The sequence below is a fragment of the Polyodon spathula genome, chromosome 4 (genome assembly GCF_017654505.1).
Source record: "Polyodon spathula isolate WHYD16114869_AA chromosome 4, ASM1765450v1, whole genome shotgun sequence".
NCBI lineage: Eukaryota > Metazoa > Chordata > Actinopteri > Acipenseriformes > Polyodontidae > Polyodon > Polyodon spathula.
Genome location: NC_054537.1, coordinates 64,243,776 through 64,267,641, shown reverse-complemented (window position 1 = coordinate 64,267,641; position 23,866 = coordinate 64,243,776). Strand labels below are relative to the sequence as shown.

Below are 23,866 nucleotides of genomic sequence, written 5' to 3'. Positions count from 1 at the left end.
AAAATCAGCAATGGAGAGAGTGGAGAAAGAGGAGAGGGCAGGATGGGCAACTGGAGGATCGTCAAGATGGTCAAGTAGCAAACTGGGTTTGTGGTGGGCGAGCATAGAATAGATGTTGTAGATTTTGTTCAGAAAGAAAAAGGAGAAAGCATGACAAGTAAGAGAGGAGGACGGACGGGAGCTGGATCTGTCAGTGGCTGGATGTAGGATTTGGTCAATGGTCTTAAAGAGAACATTGGGTTTACCATGTCCCATAGTTATGATTTCAGAGAAGTACTTCATCCTGGCTGCGGAACCGTTAGTCCAGAAGACCTCCACTTGTGCTCTAACTTACAGCATGTAGATTTAAGCAGTCGAAATTCAAGGGTGTACCATGGGCAGTTTTGATCTTTCTTGACGGTTCTGGTTGTAAGTGGGGTAACAGTGTCAATGATATGAGTAAGGGTGGCATTGTAGAGGGTCACCGCACCATCAACTGAGGACGGGAGAGTACCAGTTACAGGGGATGCAGAGACACATTCTGAGAGTTTCAGATGGTTCAGCAGATTCTTGGGATGGAAGGAGACAATAGTATCAGTAGCGGAGGAAGGAGCAGGGAGATTAATATTAGCAGCGATTAATATTAGGAAATGGTCAGAGAGACATCTGAAATGGAAAGATTGGAGACATCAAGGCCCCTTGGATTAAGCAGATCCAAGGTGTGTCCTCGGGTGTTAGTGAGGACATTGACAGATTGAGAAAGTCCAAGACAGTCCAGAAGCACGTTGAAGTCGGTCATTAGGGGAGGAAGGCAAGTCAACACGAATGCTGAAGTCACCTAGGAGTAGAATTTTGTCAGTGGAATTGCAGACGAGGGAAAGTAATTCTTAAAACTCTGCAATAAAAGCGGAGTTGTTCTTAGGTGGACGGTAGATAACAGTAAGGGTGAGGGACATGGGAGAGGGGAACTTGATAGCAAGATGCTCAAATTAAGAAAGGGCAGGCAAAGAAAGAACTGAGGAAGCAAACACAGTCTCTGCAATAACAGCAGTGCCCCCGACTCAGCCAGCGAGGCAAAGTTTGTCAAAGAGGGAATAGCCTTTTGGGGTGGCTAGATGCAGCGAGTGCATGCCGTTTACAGAGTGCCAGGTTTCAGCTAGACCGAGAAGATCAAGATTGGTATTGGTTATAAGTTCGCTGAGAAGCAGAGATTTGTTACTCAGAGGGAGCGACAATTGAAAAAGGAGATTTTCAAATTCGTATCAGGCAGCATAGGGGGAGAAGCAGTTAATACGTTTTTGAGCATTTATTGTCTTTTTAATTAGTGAATTTTTGGTGGTCATCATGGCATGGTGTTAGCAGGGTGCTTGCCCTCACACAACATTGTGAGCGCACCTCAATCTTCAACTAAACACCCCCTGCCTGCCTTTCAGTCCTGGGCTTGTCAAGTGTGCCGATTTGTGTCAAATCGTGTGTTGTGTGCTAGGGTAAGACAACCAAAATCATTTGGTTTTGTACCCAGAAAAGAGAAATTTGGACAATGATACAAAATGACGTGTGGTTTTATGAAGGAGGGACACTGACTTTGGCGCCAAAGCGATTACATTACAATGATCTCTGGATAAGAGATTGGTTTGTTCCTCCTGACCCAAACAACAGAGAGACCAGGGAATGGTTGCACCAGCTATGCGTAAATTCATTCTTAAGGTAATGTCTCTACTAAGTCCTTAGTTGTTATTAGTTAATTTATAACTAAGCGTTCTCTTATTTCAGTTGCACCACATGTACTTAAGACAATACTTTACTAGTTTATCACTAAGAGCGGTTCATACTACGTCAGTGACGACATCACTGCTCGGTAGCCAATTAGAAGTGAGTATATTTCAGATCAAAACCCTCTGAAGAAACATGCATCGACAGGACCTTAAACTACTCAAAATAAACATATAACTTCATGGGAATGTTAAGAATGTTGAGTTTTAGAGATGAAAACTACAAGGGTAAACGTTGTTCGTATTTCACATTTTAAACCTTCACACTTCCCTGTGTTATTTATAAAAACCCAGTTCTTAGGATTAAAAATAAATAAATACCGTGGCACCTAGTGTTGTGAACCAGTCACTTCTGACAGACAAGCTGACAAGAAGGCTAATTCAAGACCATTTTGTACTGGGAATTGCAGATATGTCATTATAGTTATACATAAACAGTATATGCAGGGCTTCTGTTTTTCCGGTTTTATAAATTGTATTTTTTGGTGATTACTTTTAGCTATTTTTGAGTTCTATGTAAATCGTTTTTTTTTTTTTTTTTTTTTTTAATCGGGGCTTTCGTTTTTGATATACTTTATAAAATTAGTGTTTTCGGTTACTTTCCAAAATACTTGAGCGTTTTCTTTTTGTGTGTCAAAATATGTATAATAGTAACTCGACAGTACTTGCACACTTAAGTTGAACCTTCTTTCCTTTGCTGTCTTCCATAACGAAATCCCTACGGTCACGGGCACAGTCTTCTGGGGTTTTTGTGCGTAAGCATTTTTGTACATATCGCCATAATTTTGTTTTATACCCTCCGTATCTTAACCGTGATACAGCTTCAAATCCCGCTAACAAGCCTCCATCCTTGATTGTAATCTCATTTTAAATCTCGCAAGCTAAATCTATAAATGTAGGAATGTGCTGTCACTCAGTAGTTGGGGCAGGTTTAAAGTATTCAGAACAAACCAAGGATAGATGCAAGTCAGGAAGGCGGGACACAGCCCAGCAGCACTGGAAAATGTATATTATTTTTACAGTAGGTTTGGAAAAGGGGTAATGTCAACGTGAATTTATTAACCATTTCCACAGCTTTTCTGGTGTTTACTGGCTATCCACTGACTTCATTTTTTTTGTATCGGGGGCTACAACCTTAAAACCAAAAATCAGAAGCCCTAAGTATATGGTAAAAAATATTGAAATATGAAACCAAGTTTAGGAAAGTTTTACAAATTATTAATATAACTTTAATAATGTTAATGAATGTTCTGTGTGAGCCATTATGGGTAATAAATACATATTTAATTACATTAAAATATAACCCTGGTGAAAAAATCCTACAGGAAATGTTACAGGAATCCTTTAGAAATTAAAAAAATTCCTATCGGATCATATAGGAACTTTACAATTATTCCTGTAAGATTTTTTTTTTTATCCTACTAAATCATCTAAGAAACTTTAGAATCTAACAGGATTTACAAGGGTGTCCTATAATTATTTAGATGATGTATGTGGTGTCGCAGGATTTGCCGACGCCGAAAACTATCAACAAAATCATCTTCAAAAGAGAAGCTCACAGAGCAAAAGTTACCCCGTCACGTTGCACTTTGATTCTACGAACAGCTTACGGCTCCCTAAAGGTACGCGTACATTTTAAGTAACAACTAGTCTTACGTTCTATCACAGCTGGTGCAACCCATGAAAAGTTAGCAATGTGTAAAATCAACGTTAGTAAAGACTTATGCTTTAACTAAGCTAAGAACTTACGCACAGCTGGTGCAACCCAGCCCAGGAGTTCACTTTGTGCGCGGAGTTCATGATACGAGGTAAGAATTTTAAATTGTAACTACTTTCTGTTTTCAATGAAACCACACCAAATAAGATACTGTACAAATACGCCAGCATCCCCTTCCATAAAAGCCAATGCCAACATTCCCCTGTATTAAGATGAATATTGAATACAGTGTACTTTACGGTGATCCAGCACATACTCATAGCAGGATGAATGTAGCTTTTATAAGTTATGTATCATTTAATAAAGGCATCATTTTTAAAACTGATGGTTTTAGATTAACTGGGGATGTCTTACAGCTAAAGCACAATTTCAATTTAATTGAAACTGAATGCAATTTATTAAATGCACAGTAAATATTTAGATTAAATAAATGTAACAACTACAAATCCAATTTCACATAACACTGAGTTCAATGTTACAATACATGAAATAATTATATTTAATCTTTAATATAACTGCACTTGGTATGGTTAACAGTAGAATGCTCCAAGACAAGTATTACGTGAAACATGTGAATATGTGTATGTTAAATAAAGTACAACTTATACAGTAGGTGTAAAATAAGTGGTGTAAAGTGAATTAGAAATTGCTCTTTTTCTTGCATGCGTGCATTGCGAAATGCTTCCCCAAAAAAATCTGGTTTGAGAATATGGTATGTTAAAACAACATTGCTTCCAATTTTTTCACTGATGTTTCCAGAACGTGTGCATACCTATGCAAAAACAAAACAAAATAAAAAAACAATTGCTGAAAAAAAGCTAATTATATATACTGTGTTGTAAGCATGATCAGGTAATGTGACTGGAAGAATTATTTGATATCCCAATCACTACTATAACATTTTATAAGAAACTTGAACTCTGCAACTGTTTACGTGCTGAGAACAATTAAGCAAATTATCAGTTCAATTAAGGGTCTAGTTAAGTAACAGAGCTCAGCTGGAATGAAAATCAGCAGACACAGGGGGTCCCCAGGATCAGGGTTGGGAACCACTGGCATGGAGTAAGTACTGTATTTACTGTTGTGATGGCGGTTTAAAATTCTGTACATTTTAATTTGACCCCTGATGCAGGCAGTCAATATCTTCAGGTAGAAGACTCGCTTTCATTGTTGGGTAATAAAACAGGAATATAAAAAATACAAACTGAGTTTCAGGACATTCAAAAGAAAAACAATTTACCTTAGACACCTGGGCACATCGGCACAAGGTAATCACATCCAGATAGGAAAATATTCTGTTGGGGGAAAAAGTGAACAAGCTTTTAATTCAAGTTAGGTAGTAAGGGATAATTTAAAGAACATGCACACCGAAGGGACACAATGTAGGAAGCTCAAGGTAGTTGGAAATAAGACTCCCATTGCATAGTAGGTGGATCCATTCCAGGTTTTAACTTAACTGGACACACCCCTAACTTGTTACAGTTTACACAGCAATTACCAGGATGTAAAACATGGGACAGATCAAACTGCTCTGCAATGAGAACCTCTCAGTATCAAAACATTTCAACAATTAGCTTTTAATGACAGAGAGAACACTGTGGTATAGATCATTGAATTTCTGATTTATTTCAGGTGCAGACAACATTGATGGTACTGCAGAAACAGCGCATTCAGGAACCTCATCCATTACTGCTCCATAGAACGGTGCATTTATGGCAAATGGTGGGACATGCCACATAGCATCATCCAGGGTATATATATATATATATAATATATATATATATATATATCTATATATTATATATATATGTGTGTGTTGTTAATTTCAACCAGCATCTTCTGCACTCTGCATGTGTAACAAAGACACTTAATATCTGCTCTTCAACCATGAATGTTGCCAAGTTACTGCGCCTCTATTTAACATGCCACTTTAGTCAAATCCGATGACTTCTGCTATTAGAGCAGCATAAACCGATAATGAAACTCATCTATTTGAGCTCCCCACTGAAAGCTGGTTACACCCAGGTGAGGGTTGGTGGTGGGCTAATTTACCATTCTATCTGAAACAGTTGAAGAAAATGCTGCTTTAATTTGTGCTGCTTGTTAAAGCAACATCTTTCCTCTGTGGAGAACAGCAATCAGCACAAATTAAAACAGCTGTTATTTCCATTGTTTCAATTGGAATGGCATAGTCACCCAATCTACACGATTGACCCTGACTTGGGTCTCATCTCCTGCTTGAGGGCTAAATCTTAAAAAAAAAAAAAAAAAAAAAAAAAAAAAAAAAAAAAATATAAAATCACATAACCATTATTTTCTGCTGACATCCTGTGGAAAGAACAGCAAACTCCCAAATGTTCCTATGCGTCATTAACTAACTCCATAATGGTAATCAATTTGCTTTCCTTATGAGGAATGTACTGTATGCACCTCCACATTAAGTGAATAAAGACTTATTGTAGATTTTTCAGTCATTATAAGAAAATCTGACCTGAAACAAATGTACTGATGGTTGCTTAATTTTATCTTACAAAATAATTTAATACAAAACCAGAAGAATTTATTATAAAACCACCCACACACTTATGTAAGATACAGTGTCGTTGGGAGGTAAGGTGACTCGAGACAACATGGTCATAAATCAGCAAAATGGGGATATGTAGAAAACTTTTGCCCTACAGCTGCCCGTTACTAATCCTGGCTCTACTCAACTCCATCCGGGTGCCTGACTAAAGCTCTCTCTGGAGTCCCTGCACCAGCCATGAGGGAGTACCACAAACATGCTCATTGTCAAGCTTAAAACGTTACAGAACCCCCTGGAAAGCTATCAGTAAATGCATTACTTTACCTTGGTCCGTGTATCGCATCAATATAAATATGCTACAATGCTTGTTTTCAGTTCGCACAATAGCCACGCATTTCAATCAGCACCAATGCTGTTTACAGGAGTGAGCATGATCTGGATTCATGGCAATCTTCATTGGGGGAATTATCCCTCTCCTGCTGAATGCTCTTTAGTTGCGAAATGTATTCCCCAGCTAATATATGACCCATATTGAGTGACTAAAAAGAACAAAACAATCAAAAGTAATGTTAAAAACATATATTGCCACATCACAGACAACATGGGATACAGCAAAGATGAAGCAACCCTTCAGAGTATAAACATTTGAGAAGAGAGGGCCACCTCAATTGGGCCCATAGTATCCCCTAAAATCCACAAATAAAGGGGCCACTCTTAACACACTCCTAACAAGGCCTTGGCTACTGAATGTCTGTAACTTGCACGGCTCAGCATTGCCCAAGGCACACAAATTCACCCAATAATAAGACAGAGCTCAACCAATACCGCCCCAGCATGGCATCCCAATGTTAAGGAGCACGTCAAAGCTTTAAGAACTAAGGCATTGTTTATCATTGCTTTTTTTCCTGTGCAGTATCTTCAACATACCGGCACTTTATCTGCGATTGTTTTGACATTTATTATTCATGTAACTTGGGTCATATATCAATGTTGGAAGATTCCACAACGGCAGATCTCAGGTCAAAGCACAGATCTTTTTAACTGAAGAACACAAAAGCTCCCCTTACAACCATTCTGCTGGTCTGTAGCTCATACAAAGACATTTTGTGGAATCTCTTCAGCCACATTCCCCAGTGGACTGATGACCCATACTATGTGAAAATAAAATCCAAATTATTCTGAAAAAGATATTCCAGGCAACAGTGATATGTTTATTCTAACACTAACATGGTGTTCTGCAACACTTTAAAGAACAGCTTGGCATGGTTATGTATTTTGGAACGTGTATGAGGTATTTCGTAGTTTTCTTAACTGATGCTATCATCTTTTTTTAGCATCACTCTATATATGATGTTCTCTTTCAGCCATCACATCCTGGTAACTTTGTAAAAACGAAGTTTAGTTTCAAGCGCCCAAGTGGCCTCAGTAGAGCTCCCACAATCATGTTCAACCGTTAAATACATCAGGTACACCATAGTGTAAAAGTTAACCTGTCCTCCTGCAACACCCTGCCCTTTGTAGAAGTAAGATATAAAAAGTCACAAGGATACAGTGACTGAAACAGTAAAGTATACAAAAAGAAGCTAAACAACTTGAAGAACGCATTAGTTAAGATATCTGTGATACTTAAGAGAGTCTTGTCTAATCCAACCATGGACATACAATTTTGCCGTTCTTTTTTCAGGAAATACTACAGGGACTATAGCAGAGAAGCTATCCTGTAGTGTAGCTAACCGATTGACCAATCAATTTTCCTGTACTGTTGCAGGTGCAGGGTTTAGCAGCCTTGTCTTCCCTTGCTCACAGCTTAATTCTACATGTCCTCCTCCAATTATTATCACTATACAACTACTGAATCAGCCTTACCACAGTGTAATGTCTTACCGCACAAAACAACTTGTGTGATAAAACTAATTTAATACCAGGAGACGTATAATGTCTATACCAGACATTGGTAAACACTGTTACATCAAAAGAGTAAAGCGCTTCAAATGGCATTAACAGTTGTCATCCCCCAAACCCCCCCACCCCTTACCTTTTCATGACCATTCTGAACAGGTTTCAGTGCAGTTTTTGAAATAATGAGTTTTATGGATAAATACTCAAACTTGTTGAGATTATAAAATAATCAGTAAAATCCAGGCACCTTGCGCCACTCGCTAGAATTTGGTGCTGGATAAAATAACCACGAATGCAACAAAGAGTATCGGTACTCAGGATTGGTTCACCAAAATATTTATCACTTTTATTTGTGCAACATCAAGATTAAAATATTTTAGTCAACAAATCATGAGAATATGAAATATAAAAAATATTCTGGATGTGTCCAGACATCTTGAAACATTTAGACAATTACATTACAGCTGGAAGAATTGGCAGCAATATTTATTTTGAGTCAGACCTTCTCATACACTTGAAACTTGTGTACTGGCAAATATTGGTATACTTTCGATCATGCCTGACTGAGTTTAGGGTTTTATTTTGACTTTGTTTTGACTACTTGAATGGAGAAGTAACTGACCAGCATGGTCCAGAATTTGAACATCCAGGTTATTTTATGAACTCAGCACAGAACACACAAACTGTGGTGTACCAATTAAGAACATAAGGAAGTTTACAAACCTGAGGATGCCATTCGGCCCATCCTGCTCATTTGGTTGTTAGTAACTTATTGATCCCAGAATCTCATCATGCAGCTTCTTGAAGGATCCCAGGTTGTCAGCTTTTCAACAACATTACTGGGGAGTTGGTTCCAGACTCCCACAATTCTCTGTGTAAAAAAGTGCCTCCTATTTTCTGTTCTGACCCCTGGTCCTTGTTTCTTTTTTCAGGTCGAAAAAATCCCCTGGGTCAACATTTTGAATGCTTGAATCAGATCGCCGGGTAGTCTTCTTTGTTCAAGACTGAATAGATTCAATTCTTTTAGCCTGTCTGCATATGACATGCCTTTTAAACCCGGAATAATTCTGTTCACTCTTCTTTGCACTCTTTCTACAGCAGCAATATCCTTTTTGTAGCGAGGTGACCAGAACTGAACGCAATATTCTAGATGAAGTCTTACCATTGCATTGTAAAGTTTTAACACTACTTCCCTTTATTTAAATTCAACACTTTTCACTATATATCCGAGCATCTTTTTATAGCTTCCTCACAATGTCTAGATGAAGACATTCCTGAGTCAAGATAAACTCCTAGGTATTTTTCATAGATTCTTCAATTTCATTATCTCCCATATGGTATTTATAATGCACATTTTTTTGCCTGCATGCAGTACCTTACACTTTTCTCTGTTAAATGTCATTTGCCATGTGTCTGCCCAGTTCTGAATACTGTCTAGATCATTTTGGATGACCTTTGCTGCTGTATCAGTATTTGTCAATCTTCCTATTTTTGTTTCGTCTGCAAATTTACAACTTTGCTTACTATACCAGAATCTAAGTTATTAATGTAGATCAGGAATAGTAGAGGACCTAATACTCATCCCTGCGGTACTCCACTGGTTACCTCGCTCCATTTTGAGGTTTCTCCTCTAATCAGTACTTTCTGTTTTCTACATGTTAACCACTCCCTAATCCATATGCATGCATTTCCTTGAATCCCTACTGCATTCAGTTTGAGAAGTAATCTCTTTCTCGTAATCTAAATAAACCATGTCATATGCTTTGCAATTATCCATTGTCAAGGTTACATCCTCGAAGAAATCAAGCAGGTTAGTTAGATACGATCTCCCTTTCCTAAAACCATGCTGGCTGTCTCCCAGGATACTGTTACCATATAGGTAATTTGCCATTTCAGATCTTATTATAGTTTCCATAAGTTTCCATACAATTGTAATGCACATGCAGTAAACAGCAGTATTGGTCAGCTGTTGATGTCATCCATCATTTCACACAGTAATGAGGCATTCACACTAATGCCCTTGTAAATCACAGCAGTATTCCTTATTTTCTAATCTGCTGCAGTTACTGGTTACCAGGTCTTCTGTAATAAAATTTATGTAATTCTTTACTGCCCAGCACTATCAGAGGGGCATGAAGGAAAACACTGAATGTGAATAGGCTACATGCAAGATGTTGTGTGAACAAGGGTTGCCAGCATGAAGAAAGATTTAAAACTTAAAACTACGAAATAATAATAAAAGACCTGCGATAGATAAATCCAGTGCAAACGGGTGTATAAAATTGTAAATTGTTGGCCAAAAAGCTGTGGAATGTCTTGAGCTGTCAGAAGGCACCGTTACCAGGCTGATTTCCCAAATGTGCATTAAAACATTTTGATCAAGGGCACCCATGTGGCGCATCCAGTAAAGGCGATCCTACAGCCGGAGATCATTGCCGTCACTGTCATTGCCGACTGTGACCGGGAGTTCCCAGGGGGCAGTACACAACTGGCTGAGCGCTGCCAGGTTAGCATTGGCAGGGCAATCCACGGTTCACTGTGCACCAGTGACCCATGTGGCTGATAGGGTGCCTGTGGGTCTGCAGTGGAGCCATTCAGATCTGTGTTGTCCTCCGGCACTATAGGTCTGATGGCTTCGCTGTGGATCCGCAGTGCGAAAAAAGACAGCTAGGCAGGGATACGTTTCGGAGGGTGCGTGCGTCAGCCGGCGGGGTTGCAGCGGTGAACCGAGATTAATAATAACACAATTGGCAATTCTAAATTGGGGAGAAAAATGGGATAAAAATCATTGGCAACGACTACATTTTATATATATATATATATATATATATATATATATATATATATATATATATATATATATATATATATATATATATATATATATATATATATACACACACACACACACACACATTATATTGATCTTGAAGTTTATTCTTACCCTAGTCACCGGTGTTAGACTGGTGGATGGACGCAGGTGTACGACGTCCACTCACTTTTTTGGAAGGGTGGACAGATACAACACAAACACAAAGCGAAATTTGTTTAACAGCATATCAGTGTTTACAAATACACCACACACCTGTTTTACTAGGCTATAATAGAAAGCCTTCTGTTCTTTACTTTATTTCATACAAATTGTTGTGTTGTTTTTTTTATTTGTGACTTGCTATTTTGTCCTATTTTTATGTTGTTCTTTCTTTTTTAAATAGTATGCATACAACTTAAGATGGTTTTGTGCTTTACTCTGTGCTCTATAGGTATAATTCGCAATATAATAAGTTATTTTTTCGATTTTTATTTTCTGTGTACTTCTAGGCAGGGTTAGACTCCTAAAGAAAAGAGTGTGTGGTTACACTGGTTAAGAGTGTAACTAAGGTTACGCAGTGTGGACCAATGGTGCTCATTTTCCTTTGCGCAAGGGGTCGGTGCTATAAGACCCCCAGTGGGGTCCATGTGCAAAATCCCTTGGGGATTTTTTTCACATTTCCAGTGTCAGTGCAGTCAATTTTACACCTAAAAAGATGACGATATTAATAATTGGGGAACCTGGGTCCATGAAAAAAAAAATAAATAAAAAAATAAAAATTAAATTACACTGTTCATTGGATGGGAAAATGTAAATGTTCAAGTAAAGAATTACATTATGTGAAGACTGAAACTGTTTTAGGTTACCAATAACCCGTATAATAATCAGAACTAATAGTAGCACAAGCTAAACTGTAGAATGCTGCCAGTCTCACTGTTGGGTAGATTTTCTATGGAAGGTTCCCAGCCCAGAATAAAGAAAAGGATACTCTCACTCTCTAAACTAGGAGGCTTATCCATGCCTGTTCTTGAGAAATATTTTTTCAGCTGCAAGGCTATATTCGGTCCAATACTGGATTTTCAAAAATGTTAATGCCTGTTGTGCCCACATCATGAATCATTTGGAAAACAATCTGACTATTCACATAGCTGGTCCCAAAGAAAAGTGTTTAAACATTTACAATAAAATGTCTGCACAACGTTTAAAAAAAAAAAAAAAAAGTTAGGATTACACAATGACTATTTAAAAAACGGAGAACAAAGATATATCCTCCACAAAGAGGCAGATAACAAGGCCTTGAAGTCACATATTCACTGTAAAGAAGAACACCCTTCCTGCTTTCCATCATTGGAGTGTTATTTAATAATAATAATAATCTTTGTTAGATGTCTCTCTCATTAAAAGGACCCTAAAGCTCTTTCAAAGAAAAAAGCCATAAAAAACACCATGGAACTGCAGATCGCAAATAAAAACTAACAATAGCCAAACACTTGCGCCCTTTTTTTAAATAAGAAAAAAGTAAATAGAATGCATGATTAAAAAAAAAAAAAAAAAAATTACAAATCGGACAAAATAGGTGTTCACAAATAAAAAATGACATGACAAAATGTCTGTAATATAATAAAGAACAGAATGCTTTATATTATAACCTAGTAAAATTGGTGTGCATTGTGTTATTAAACACCAATATGATATTACATAACTTCCGCAATATTATGTGATTACATGTGAATAATATCATGCGATTACATTCTTTACAAAACAAACAAACAAAAAAATTATTCGCCCAAAACAGTTGTCACGTCAATTTCAGTTCACGGTGCCGCTTGGCAATTTCAGTACAAAGACTCCAGTGACTGCGTGTGTTCCAGAGAGCAGACTCACACGCAATACAAGGAAAAGTTGTGTCGGGAAGTATTGGGAGAAATAAAATAGGCATCTATTCAAGAAAAATAACAATGAAGAGTGTGCAAAAAAATGCTGTTTCACCAAAAACAATGTGTGGACTAAGTCCACCCTTCCAAAATAATAAGTATACCCTGTCCACCCCCCAGTCTAACATTGCTTCTAAGGTGTTTTTTAAATTTTATTATGATTTGCTAAAATTGTTTATTTTTTGGAAATAATAATAATAAAAAAACCCACTGCACTCAAATATAGTAGGCTACAGTAACTTTCGGTTTCTATAAAATAAAAGTATTTTGAATCTCACTTGAGCAACGCATAAACCTTCAACATATTACATGTAGATTAAGGGCCCCATTCACACTTGGCTGATACTCCGGTACGGTTCGTTTTAGTTTGGAACGTTTGCTCTTAGGTGTGAAAGCTCCAAAAGTCCCTGGGAACGATAAAAACGAACCGTCCATAGACCACATGAAAGAGGTAGTCTCAGCACAGTTGCATCCGTTCTGGCGACAGTTCGCTTATTTTTGCTTCAGCGTGAAAGAAAAATGTTCTCAGTTCAGTTGCAAACGTCAAGTGTACCAAGGTGCATTTAGTTCAGTAACTGATGTAACTCAGTTGGAACTAAAACCAGAAGAATCTTGTATACAATAGTATTATTGCCATCACTGTAGCACACCTTGAAATTGAAGATGTCACTTCATGGAAACGAGGAAAAGCATTCCGTTGCCTCTTCTGCAGCTGTAGAAATATTGTACTTACACTTTAGCTAACTGTGATACCGGATGGTAAACTTTAAAAGAAGCCTTCGAGAATCAAGAATATTTAACAATGTCATACATGTTATATTAGGCGTGCCTATATAATAAACAAATTATAACTTGAGATTTGTTTTTGTAGTCGTGCCAGTAGCTGAGAGACTACAAACTCCTGGTGGGATTTTGTGCAAACAGCAGATCCCACAAGAGGATAGTCTGAACACGAAGTAGGCTATAACAATAACACTGGGTTTTATTTCATTCACGCTTGTCTCATGCAGTGGTTTCACTTGAATGGTAGTTTTACTTTAATTTGTAAATTCTGTGACGTGAACATTTTAATTAAGATGCGTATTTGTCCCTGTGCTATAAAGAAAACAATTGTGTTGTGAAAAAGTTAATGTTAGAATAATACATATAATTAAGGCATCTGATTTTCGGTTTTAACCGATAAAACACTCCAGATACAAAAATAAATGAATCGGTGGATAGCCAACAAACACCGGAAAAACTGGAAATGGTTTAATCTAGTCACGCTGACTTTACCTTTTCCCCATTAAAAAAATAAAACCTACTACAAAAAAGGCAATGTCCCGCCTTCCTTCCCTGTATCTATCATTGATTCGTTCTGAATACTTTTCACCCGCCCCAAATACTGAGTGACAGCACATTCCTGCATTTCTATTGGAGACCCCACTTGTGAGATTTAAAATGAGATTAGAATGAGGATGGAGGCTTGTTAGCAGGATTTATAAAATGGGTATTTTAAATACTCTATCCTGATTGGTCAAAAAAGGTCACGTGGGGGGGGGGGGTGTTGCTATTACAGCATATCACCATGAGTTGGCATTTTATTTTTCAAAAACGGGCAAATCACTGGCAGATATCCATACACTAGAATTTAAAAACAAAAAACAGCAGACATATTGGAATTTATCGCAATAAACATGACCTACGAGATTTATGTAAATGTTGAACTTCTGGGAAACCGAAGTGTATATGAGATATTAAATGAATCTGAATCGGACACCAATGATTAACTAAAGTAGTGAAAAAAAGCAAAAGTATTCAAATAAATTCAAAACTCGCCATTCTGATCGCTCTGTTCCTTCTTCCTGAACTACGGCGTTTCCCTATCCCATTTTGAAAATAAACAGTTTAAAAAATCTCTCTTAAACTTTCAGCTTTTCACAAAATATTTGGGTCCCTCTTAAAAGAGACTTTGGGGTTAAAAGATATTTTGTTGTCGTTGCTCCTGCTGTCCGTTCTTCGGTCTGCCTGCCTGCTGCCACTGGACCCACCCCCTTCGCAGCTGTGTGATCCGATAATAATGCTGAACATTTCTAAATTCATCTCGACAGTTCCTCCCATACCTTTTAAATGTGTCCAGGTACGATGGTATCATGTCTTCTGCTGTGTCCTGCATTGTTTTAAATTGTTTCTTAACACTGGCCCAGTAGTTCTTCACGTTACCAATTGCAGTCAATCTGATAAGTAACTTCATTGAAAACCAAAACAGCATTTGCTCCAGTGCAAAGGTTGCACCACATGAAATAAAACAAAGAATTAGCATATTAATACAGAATACAAGCAAACAAGCCATATTGTCCCCAAAAGGAATAAACAGCTAATGCTTAACGACAGTATCTTTTGACTTAAATTCCAGCTGACAGTTGCAAAATATGCACATCATTTTTTGTCACCATACGCTGCATACATCCCCTCATGCTCAAATTATTTGCAGCGTTGTTTAATTGTTATGTGCTGCCTCTTCTGCCTCTTCACAATTTTAATTCCCAAACGACTCTGAATTATCCACTGCGCAAGTGCTAGTCAGAGCTTCCGTTTCCCTTCAGACAGTGTCTATGGTAACGGCTGAGCATTGACAGCTATGATTGCAAGTAGTTATTTAAATATTTTTTTGTATAAACCTAAAAATGTCACTTTATGTTTGCTTTATGATTTTTAATTTACATGTCACTGTATTCAGTTTTATTTCATGCTATTTTATATTTTTGCTCCAAGTATAAGCAACTTGACCCTTGAACTTTCCAGAGCGCAGGCATGCAGCAGACTGGAAAACCACCTTTCATAACCATATACTCCTATTAGTGCAAAATTATATAAAAAACAAACAAAGAAAAAACAAAACAGAACTTGAATCAATAAAATTGAGCAGGCTGGTAGGACACACAAAGCATTCCTTTATGATTTGCTCTCTGGAATTATGCTAGTGACAGAAGTTACTGTTCTATGGCATCTTGAGGGAGTTAAAAAAAAAAAAAAAAAAAAAAAAGGATGAGCCTATAAATTAAATTAAGCTCTGGTCACTTCCAATACAATGTACGCCGACATTAAACCGCCTTGCAGAATCACAGTGATTGAATTGGGTAGTTTGTTGGTTGTAATATTTCTTCACAGATCCTCAGAACTCTGGATTTCCCTTTTGACCACAGATGAATAATGCAAATATCACAGCTCCATAAGATAGGAAGCAAACGATCAAGTTTTCAGAAATATGTCAGTTTTAATGTCTTGAGGGTTTGGCTCAATCTCGCCTTGTCTGACCGTAATCCATATGACTGGAAAACCCATTTAAAGGGTAAATGTGTAAAACCTTAGAGACTTTAGCGTTGCCATCTTTATAGATGTAATGGTGAACATTAGATGAGACGTTGCCGAGTATACTCCTGAAGCAACATGTAAAGCCAACATCAACACATACACCTAAGGGCCTTTAGGTAAATCTTTCAGAGCAAGCAGAGAAAGACTAAACTAAGATAATAGTATTACATTATTCATTTTATTGATTATTTGGCAAACACCTTTATCCAAAGCGAACTTTCAGTGTGTTATACTGAATAATAATTAAAATGGGCATCGGTATACCTATTAGTATACTAGATTTTCTTTTACTAGTCTGCTGTTTTTAGTGGGTTGAGATTTCCTATACTATACTACTAGACAGGTACTTTCTTGAGGTAAACATGTATTTAACTGGCTAACTTAAAAAAAAAAAAAAAAAGTCATTAAGCCACACATAGGACAAAACTTTGTATGAAAAAACTACAATCAAATCCATTGCATAAAAATAGTCCCCCCTACCCCCCTTTTTTTAATTTTTTTTTTTTTTATCATAGCTGCTATAACATGAATGTGAATTAAGCAATAAAAAAAAACACTTGTGCGTATTGCGGATAACTAGGCAGAATGACTGTTCCGAACTCCAAAATAGTGGGCATGTCTGTGGACCCATTGGGGCTGGAGAGGATTGTACTGCAGGGTTTCTTACGGATGCCACAACTATGATTTTGCCAAAGCAGATCTCAAAGGGGTCAGCTGCTGGAAATTGTACCATTCGGCATGTAATGACCCAAACAGTAAAGCATATAATTTTTAAAAATGAAAAATGTGCATAAGCGTAAATAAGAAAAGCAGAGTAAAACACAGTGAACTCAATGACCCCCGCCCGAGGCTAAATGACATCACACCCAGTATTCAACCACTATTCAATGTGTTTATTTAACTGGGACAGAAGATAAGCCTCACCAAATCAAAGACATTTTTAGATAATGAAAAATGCTTCAGTAACTTTGTCAATGTTGAAGGTCCAATGATTAACCCAAGAGTCTACATCTGGCTTTAGGTTTGCAGCTCTGAATCTGTTATTACTTTCCCAAACACTATATCAATGCCTTATCTACCTCAGTAATCTGTGATAAATGAACTGAGCTCATGCCAAAAATAGATTTAAAAAGACAAATATTACCCTGCATAAAAGGACACATTTAGACCAAACTAAATACAGCATATGGGTAAATATTCCAATGTTCAGAAAGGGAGCAATGAACCTGGCTGAGCTATTATATTGTATACAGAACCAAGTTTAGGTAATACAGCAGCAGTTTGTTTTATAGACATTGCAGTCTGAACACAAAAACAACATTGCTGTTGTTTTTAACTCCAGCACTTGGAATTTTTCTTCGAAGCAGACAAAAACTGACGTGGTACCCTGGGCATCAGCCATAAAAGTTTCAATTGCACTGCGGCAAGACCAAGGCCCTGCTCATGAAATAAGAATGTTTTTGTGTTTGGTTTGATTTTCTTTTCGTTCATTCCAGAAGTTTTGTTTACAAGGAATCGCAGGTGAAGACTGGACGGCTACAGTTCCTTGACCGGCTGGTAGGCATGTCCTGGCAAAAGGTCTGCCTGGACAACAAACTTGTTACTACCAAACCAAAGAAACCACAAACTTCTGAAATCCACCTGGGTTTTAATTATTATCCTGAGCAAGGATTAGTTTAACGATTTTTTTATCCCACAGTGGGTGGGACTTCCTTGTTTAGTGTTTGCAGTCCTATTTGTCAGTGTTTTATTTTAAAATGTGTATTTTCTGTCATAATTAATATTATCTTGTCCGTGACCTACTGTTGTCGGTAGTGTCACATAGTTTTTCCTTTTGTTTTTGCCTTGTAAATGAATCCTGGCCGCCTGGTCAGAGTTTTGACTTCCGTATCTCTCCCGATTCATCTGGGGATAACCCACATGCCTTTTACTGTACCTAACCCTTTAACCTCCAATCATTCCTGTACAATTATCTGTCCAGAACCTACCGTCCAAATGCAGACCAAAATCTAAAGAACCCTGCAAATCTACGCTATATTTAGTGTTTTTTATAATGTCTCAATCCTAAAATTCTAGGTGATGCACACGTTTTGACCATGACTGTAATGCACATAAATCAGATAGACAGCATCCAAAAAGACTCCCAGACGCTGATACTGTCAATAACTATTCCTGGTGAACATCCTTAGCAAGCAAAACCGGATGAGATGTTCTCATCTGTAAAACTGTAAAGTGTATATATTTGTATGAGCTTAACATGCAGAAGTTACATAGTTATATTGTCACAGTCAGGTGTCTCAGCCAGTCGCGGCTGGCATCATCCAAATCTGTGAAGTTGCCTGTGCACCTGAAGCGAGGGCAGGAGTATAGAATGTGGTCGGCCACCTGCTCCTTGCTGTCGCCACATTTGCAAATTGAGTCATCAGTGGGGCCCCACTTGTGTAGGGTGGCCCGGAAACGGCCATGTCCAGTTCTTAGTCGGTTCAGCTTGACCCAGGCTTGTCTGGGTAGGTCATTTCCAGCGGGTTTTTTAGATACTTTGTCGATAAACTGTTTCTCACACACACACACACACACACACACGTGCTAACAGTACGCACGCCTCCACTATATCCCCGCTATGCATCTTCTACCAGTGTGATTTACAGGCTACATCACAGTGAACTAAAAAAAAAAAAAAAGCATCTAGAGTATCCTCTAGGGGTCAGTGAGCTACTGATTAGCTCTGACAGTACAGTAAATGCCACTTCTGAGCACTCTGAAGAGAGTGTCTTTGTGCACAGCAGCACTGAACAGTGAGGCTGCCTGTACAGTGCCACATGGACCACATGTGACCTGGAATAGAACCACAACCCTAGAATCATTGTGAGGCTCTTCACTTTGGGTAAAAAGAAAACAAAACTGGGCATTTTAAATGGCATCACCAGCACCAGCTACAATCCAAGACCCGAATCTCTTACAAGGCATAAATCAGTGTAATCCAGCTAACTGTCACAGCAGCTAGAGGTTTAATGATGTCTTTCATGCCATTTTTTTTACATTAGCCTCCCAGAAAGAAAAAAGAAAAATTGCAGGATGAGAGTGTAACGAATATCCATTAACAAAGTGGTTGTCAAATTGGGGGGCTAGATTAAATAGCAGTAACTACATTGGGTGTCTGAGGTTGACCAATGTTTAGGTTGAAAAAACTGGTGCTCCTTTTAAGCTGTTTGAAAATATATTAAAATTTCATTTAAAATATTATTACCAGTATATTTACATGATCATAAGGCCTCAGGCCTCGTTTCCATAGCAGCCTCAAGCTGTTCCACCTTCCGTTTTTCCAGTCCAGAAGAAGCATGGCATAAACATGAAATTATTTATTGTACAGAAACTATTGCTGTTGAATAGTGATATACTGTAAGGAATACATTTCTATGTCATTTAGCTTTTTTTGGTATTTCAGGTTTACACTAGACATTTTGTACAAAAAAAAAAAATAAAAAAAAAAATCTTAGCATTCTATATTCTACATTCTAAACTGTGATCTGGCAGCTTGAGCTGGGTCTTTACTACACAGCTAGAAGCCACTGTTTCAATACTTCTGAGCAACCCCAATGGAATATCTTTCTTTCTACAAAGCATTTTAGGGATTCTCAACTCACCTAAGTAGGAGTTCTTTTGGAAGCTTCTTGTTAATAGGTGCCTCATCGTTGTTTGAGAAAACCTGGAAAGAGCAGCGAGAAGCCATGTTAACAGTTCATGCAATAGTAATAAAGTACCTACAGCTATGGCTAAACGTTTTGCATCACCCTATAGAATTAACTCATTTTGCTTCATAAAGTCAAATGAAACCTGCTCTCCTTTCTTAACCATCTGAGAAGGTACCAAGTTTCTTTCGACAGATTTTTGTTGGTTAATATGGTACGCATTGAACTTTTGTTTTCCAAATAATTTGTTAACATTTTGATAGAATATTTTTAAAAATCCATGTCCGTCCAGCACTATACAGTATAGAACCTACAGGGTAATAGACAATTCCCCCCCCCTACTAAGTGGACATATTTTAAGAGTCATAATTTGGGTTTACGTTAAAAATGGATGGTGTAACAATATAGATCGTTAACCAGACTGGATTAACTTATTAGATCAATTTGATGGTTTGTTTTTTATCAGTTTTCCTGTGAAAACCTGAAGCTTTTCTGAACGCAGTACCAGAGATAGTGCATACACTGAAAGTAGAGATTACATAGCAGATGCAATAATAAATCTCTGGTACTGTGTTCAGGAAAGTGCATTTTTCGGATCAATTAAGGTATGTCATCATTAAAACACCCCTGATGAGAAAAAACAGACTTCATAACTTTTTTATATTGTTAAAAAAAACAGCTCTAAGACGCTCAATCTGACACAGCGTCACTGACTCTCAATAAAAAGCTATTTCCCGAGCTCTCTTTATATCCCATAACCCTTTGCACGCAGCTTAATGGAAGTCCCCATAGAGAAGCAGTGTTGAGTATCTTGGTGAAATGGAATATCTTTGGCTACACTGACCCAGATCACATGACAGGGGTTGTGGTTCTGCACCATACGGCTTACACCAAACTCCAGTTTTAGTTTTAAAGTTCTTTGACTCTGGATCTGCTGATTATCACAGGAAAAACTCAAACCACTGAATTTATTTAATAATTGAATCCACTTCACAAAACAATAAACTCCTTATTTTAACAAACCCCATGACTATACAATCTTCTCTAGCAGTCTGTCTTCAAGTACTGAAGTGTTAGATTCATAAAGAACCCTCGCTCCAGGCGAACCGTGTCATCAACAACACTAGCTTGCTGAAATTAACAATCAACAATTTCTATATTGTTACACCATCTTAAAAGTATATCCAAATCATTTTTGTATTATGACTCTTATAAATTTGTCCACCTAGTAACAGGGAAGAATTGTTGGAGGGACGAATTGTTAGGGGCATGTACCTAGATCCCATATTTCAACATGACACTAAAATGTAAACATAAACCCAATTCTCAAACACTGCACTGCAAATATTGCAAGAGCCGATTAGCGTAACAGTTGTTAAAATGAAAAAAAAAACCTGTCCAATTATTCTGTTTCTAGTATCATGTTCTCAGAGTACTTCTGTTTAAGTAATACTGACTCCTGACAGCAAGGACAGAGAGCCTGTATCAAAGGTAAGCATCTGAATTTTAAATAAAATGCAAAGAAAAAAATGGATCTTGTGTTTATCTTATTGATTTCTCTGGAAAGATACTGTAGCATTCCAACGTTTTGATGGCTCACGGGTGCATGCTTCTGTTTTCATGGCAACTGCTTCCATTGGATATACAGTACCACATGGAAACCGCACATCTGTACTATATCCAAAACGCACACGCACACACACATACACACACACACAGGTACCCCTTTAAAAAACAGCAAGTGTCCAGCTTTTGGTTATTATTAAGATTCACTGACGTAGTAGTACAGGTGGATATTAACAAACAAAGAGAATTAAATAAATCTTGATTCTGACCTAAAATGGATGTCAACATTTGCTTAACATTTAGAAACTGTAATGTTGCCTTTCTAAGCAATAAAATCAGCCCACTTCTTCTCTTAGTCAAACAGTAATCTGCCAACTTGATCTGACTGAAGCAGTGTGATTTACAGTACTAACAAAGGCTTTGCTGGCAATGTCACATGGGTCTTCTGATGGTAACCACCACTCTCCAAACAGAAGCAGCAGCTTCCTGTCTAGGTCCACTTTTAGCTGGTTTGTTGTGCCACCTTGCTCACTGGCTCATTCACACCTTCCTTCGCAAACTGGGTACAATATAGGAATGGCAGATTTTCCCTTGCCCAATTATACTGAATAATGCTTGTTTAACACCCACCAGAATCTCTTAAATGGGCAAATCCAGGACAAGTATGTTTTCGGATTTACATTAAATAAGTGTCCTTTGTGTAATTGGGATCGATACTAGTTCACATAATTGATTTGTATGGATAATCGAACAGGTATTAATAACAATTACTGTACCTTTAATAATGTATAGAATAAAATGAACACACACAAGTACTTAGTACACACGTACCTACTGATGATATATAGCTAGTGATCTATTCTATCACATTAAGCATACAAAATTACAAAGCTTTACAAAGCATTAAATTAATGCAATTCAGTAAACTTTAAACACCTACAGTTAAGGTAATGAAATACTGTAATTAAACGTTCCACATACTAAACTTTGAAAACCACTGAAGAATTCTATTCAGTACAGCTGACACATTACAGAACTTTAGATCATTAAACTTAAAAAAAAAAAAAATCAGTAAAATGTTTCTACGTTCCACCAGGTTTAGTTTAAAATGGAATTTTACTACCCGTCTCCAACTGCATTTTAAATGGACATGATTGTACAGTCCTGGTCTACAGTACCAAGCCTAATTTCCTTACAGTAGCACCTGGTCAACGGGCCAGCTTCCTTTTTCAAACTGTTTGCAATAACTTCCCCTTTGCAGCATGCTTGTTTTGCTCATCTCTCACTGAATACTGAACAGCGGTATCTCAGCAAAATAATAATGAGTTTAATCATGAGAAGTGGTGGATGCAACCACCGGGAATATAATGTAAAAGGTCTTATTAAAGAATTCATGGGATCTATTTCAATTCCCTAAACAGCGTCTAATCTTAATAGTGCAATCCTTGAATTCTATATGGATGCCTGTGGGCCTGATCCTCCATGGCAATTTACAAACCCCTTATCAACATCACTAAATAAAATTAAAAAATACAGTGTAAAGAGGTCTGTGACACAGCAGGGTTACAGGTTACGACATCAAAAAGAGGCATGATTCCCCACAACTGAAGCAGTAACTGCTTTTTATCCTCAGGCTGAGGAGAGTTAAAAACACAACAATTATTGAATAAGAACAAATAACTGTAAAATGTCCATGCTCAACTTCAAAAGACAGACATTTTACACGTTCAATAAAATGTGATTTATTTAAGTATTTGCATCATTTCTAGACTGATATGCGACACACAACAAGTTTCCTTTAATGATTTACAATAGAGAGCAGTTGGCGTATACTTCAAAGTTAAAAATATGACGATTCCTTTGTGCTAAATGCAACACTAGATATACTTTACAATAGGGTTCAAAATGCTAGTGATAAAACTTGAATAGAATTGGTATTGGAAAGGGTGAAGGTTGTTACGTGTACACATTTCTTATTTCAATTAACATATCTGAACCCATTTCAGAGAAGTCAGAGGTGCTTTGGATAAAATTAAACTGAAAAAAAAAAAAAAACACTATAAAATAATGCATATATAAATTAATATATAATAATAAATTGACAAATGTGCTGGGTGTGAAACTGTCCCACACTGATTAGCAACACACTACTATCAGACAGAAATTAGCAGGATCCAGCTTGTGAATGCCAAAAGCAAATTATTTCCTTCTAAAGTACTTAATGTATGGCATACGTCCAGCACAGTAGGAGATCCAATGCACCATGACACAAGGAAACGGCCAGGCTAGCACCTCATGGGGGCAGGAAATCCGAATAAAAAATCTGACCGGAATTGTTTAGCTTGTGCTTCTTATCTGGGATTTTATTCATCCAGAAAGGAAGGGGTGTGAAGTGTTGAACTGTGCCTTACTGGAAACGCTGGTCATGACAGTGGGCCAGTCTCTTGCTACAGTACTGTATGAAGGAATGTCTGTTTAAGTCAACTAAATGTAAGACAAGCACGTCAGGACATTCTTCCCATGTCAAGGCTGTGAATTCAAAAGTACAGCTATCTGTAGGTTTGACATACAGAAAGATAGAAAGATGCTTTCATATAGTCCTATAATCCAGATTGACACA

General features: G+C 37.5%; 1 protein-coding gene across 1 annotated transcript in view; it reads right to left on the bottom strand.

The window, feature by feature from the left end:
• The window catches only part of LOC121314735 (F-box/LRR-repeat protein 2-like), a 74,016-nt gene that overhangs the window by 36,573 nt on the left and 13,577 nt on the right, over positions 1-23,866 (bottom strand). Inside the window, exons 2-3 of the mRNA XM_041248327.1 lie at positions 19,636-19,697; positions 4,709-4,763 (exon numbers count right to left, since the gene is read on the bottom strand). Of these exons, the coding sequence (XP_041104261.1) occupies positions 4,709-4,763; positions 19,636-19,697 (117 nt within the window). The remainder of the gene's footprint in view (positions 1-4,708; positions 4,764-19,635; positions 19,698-23,866) is intronic.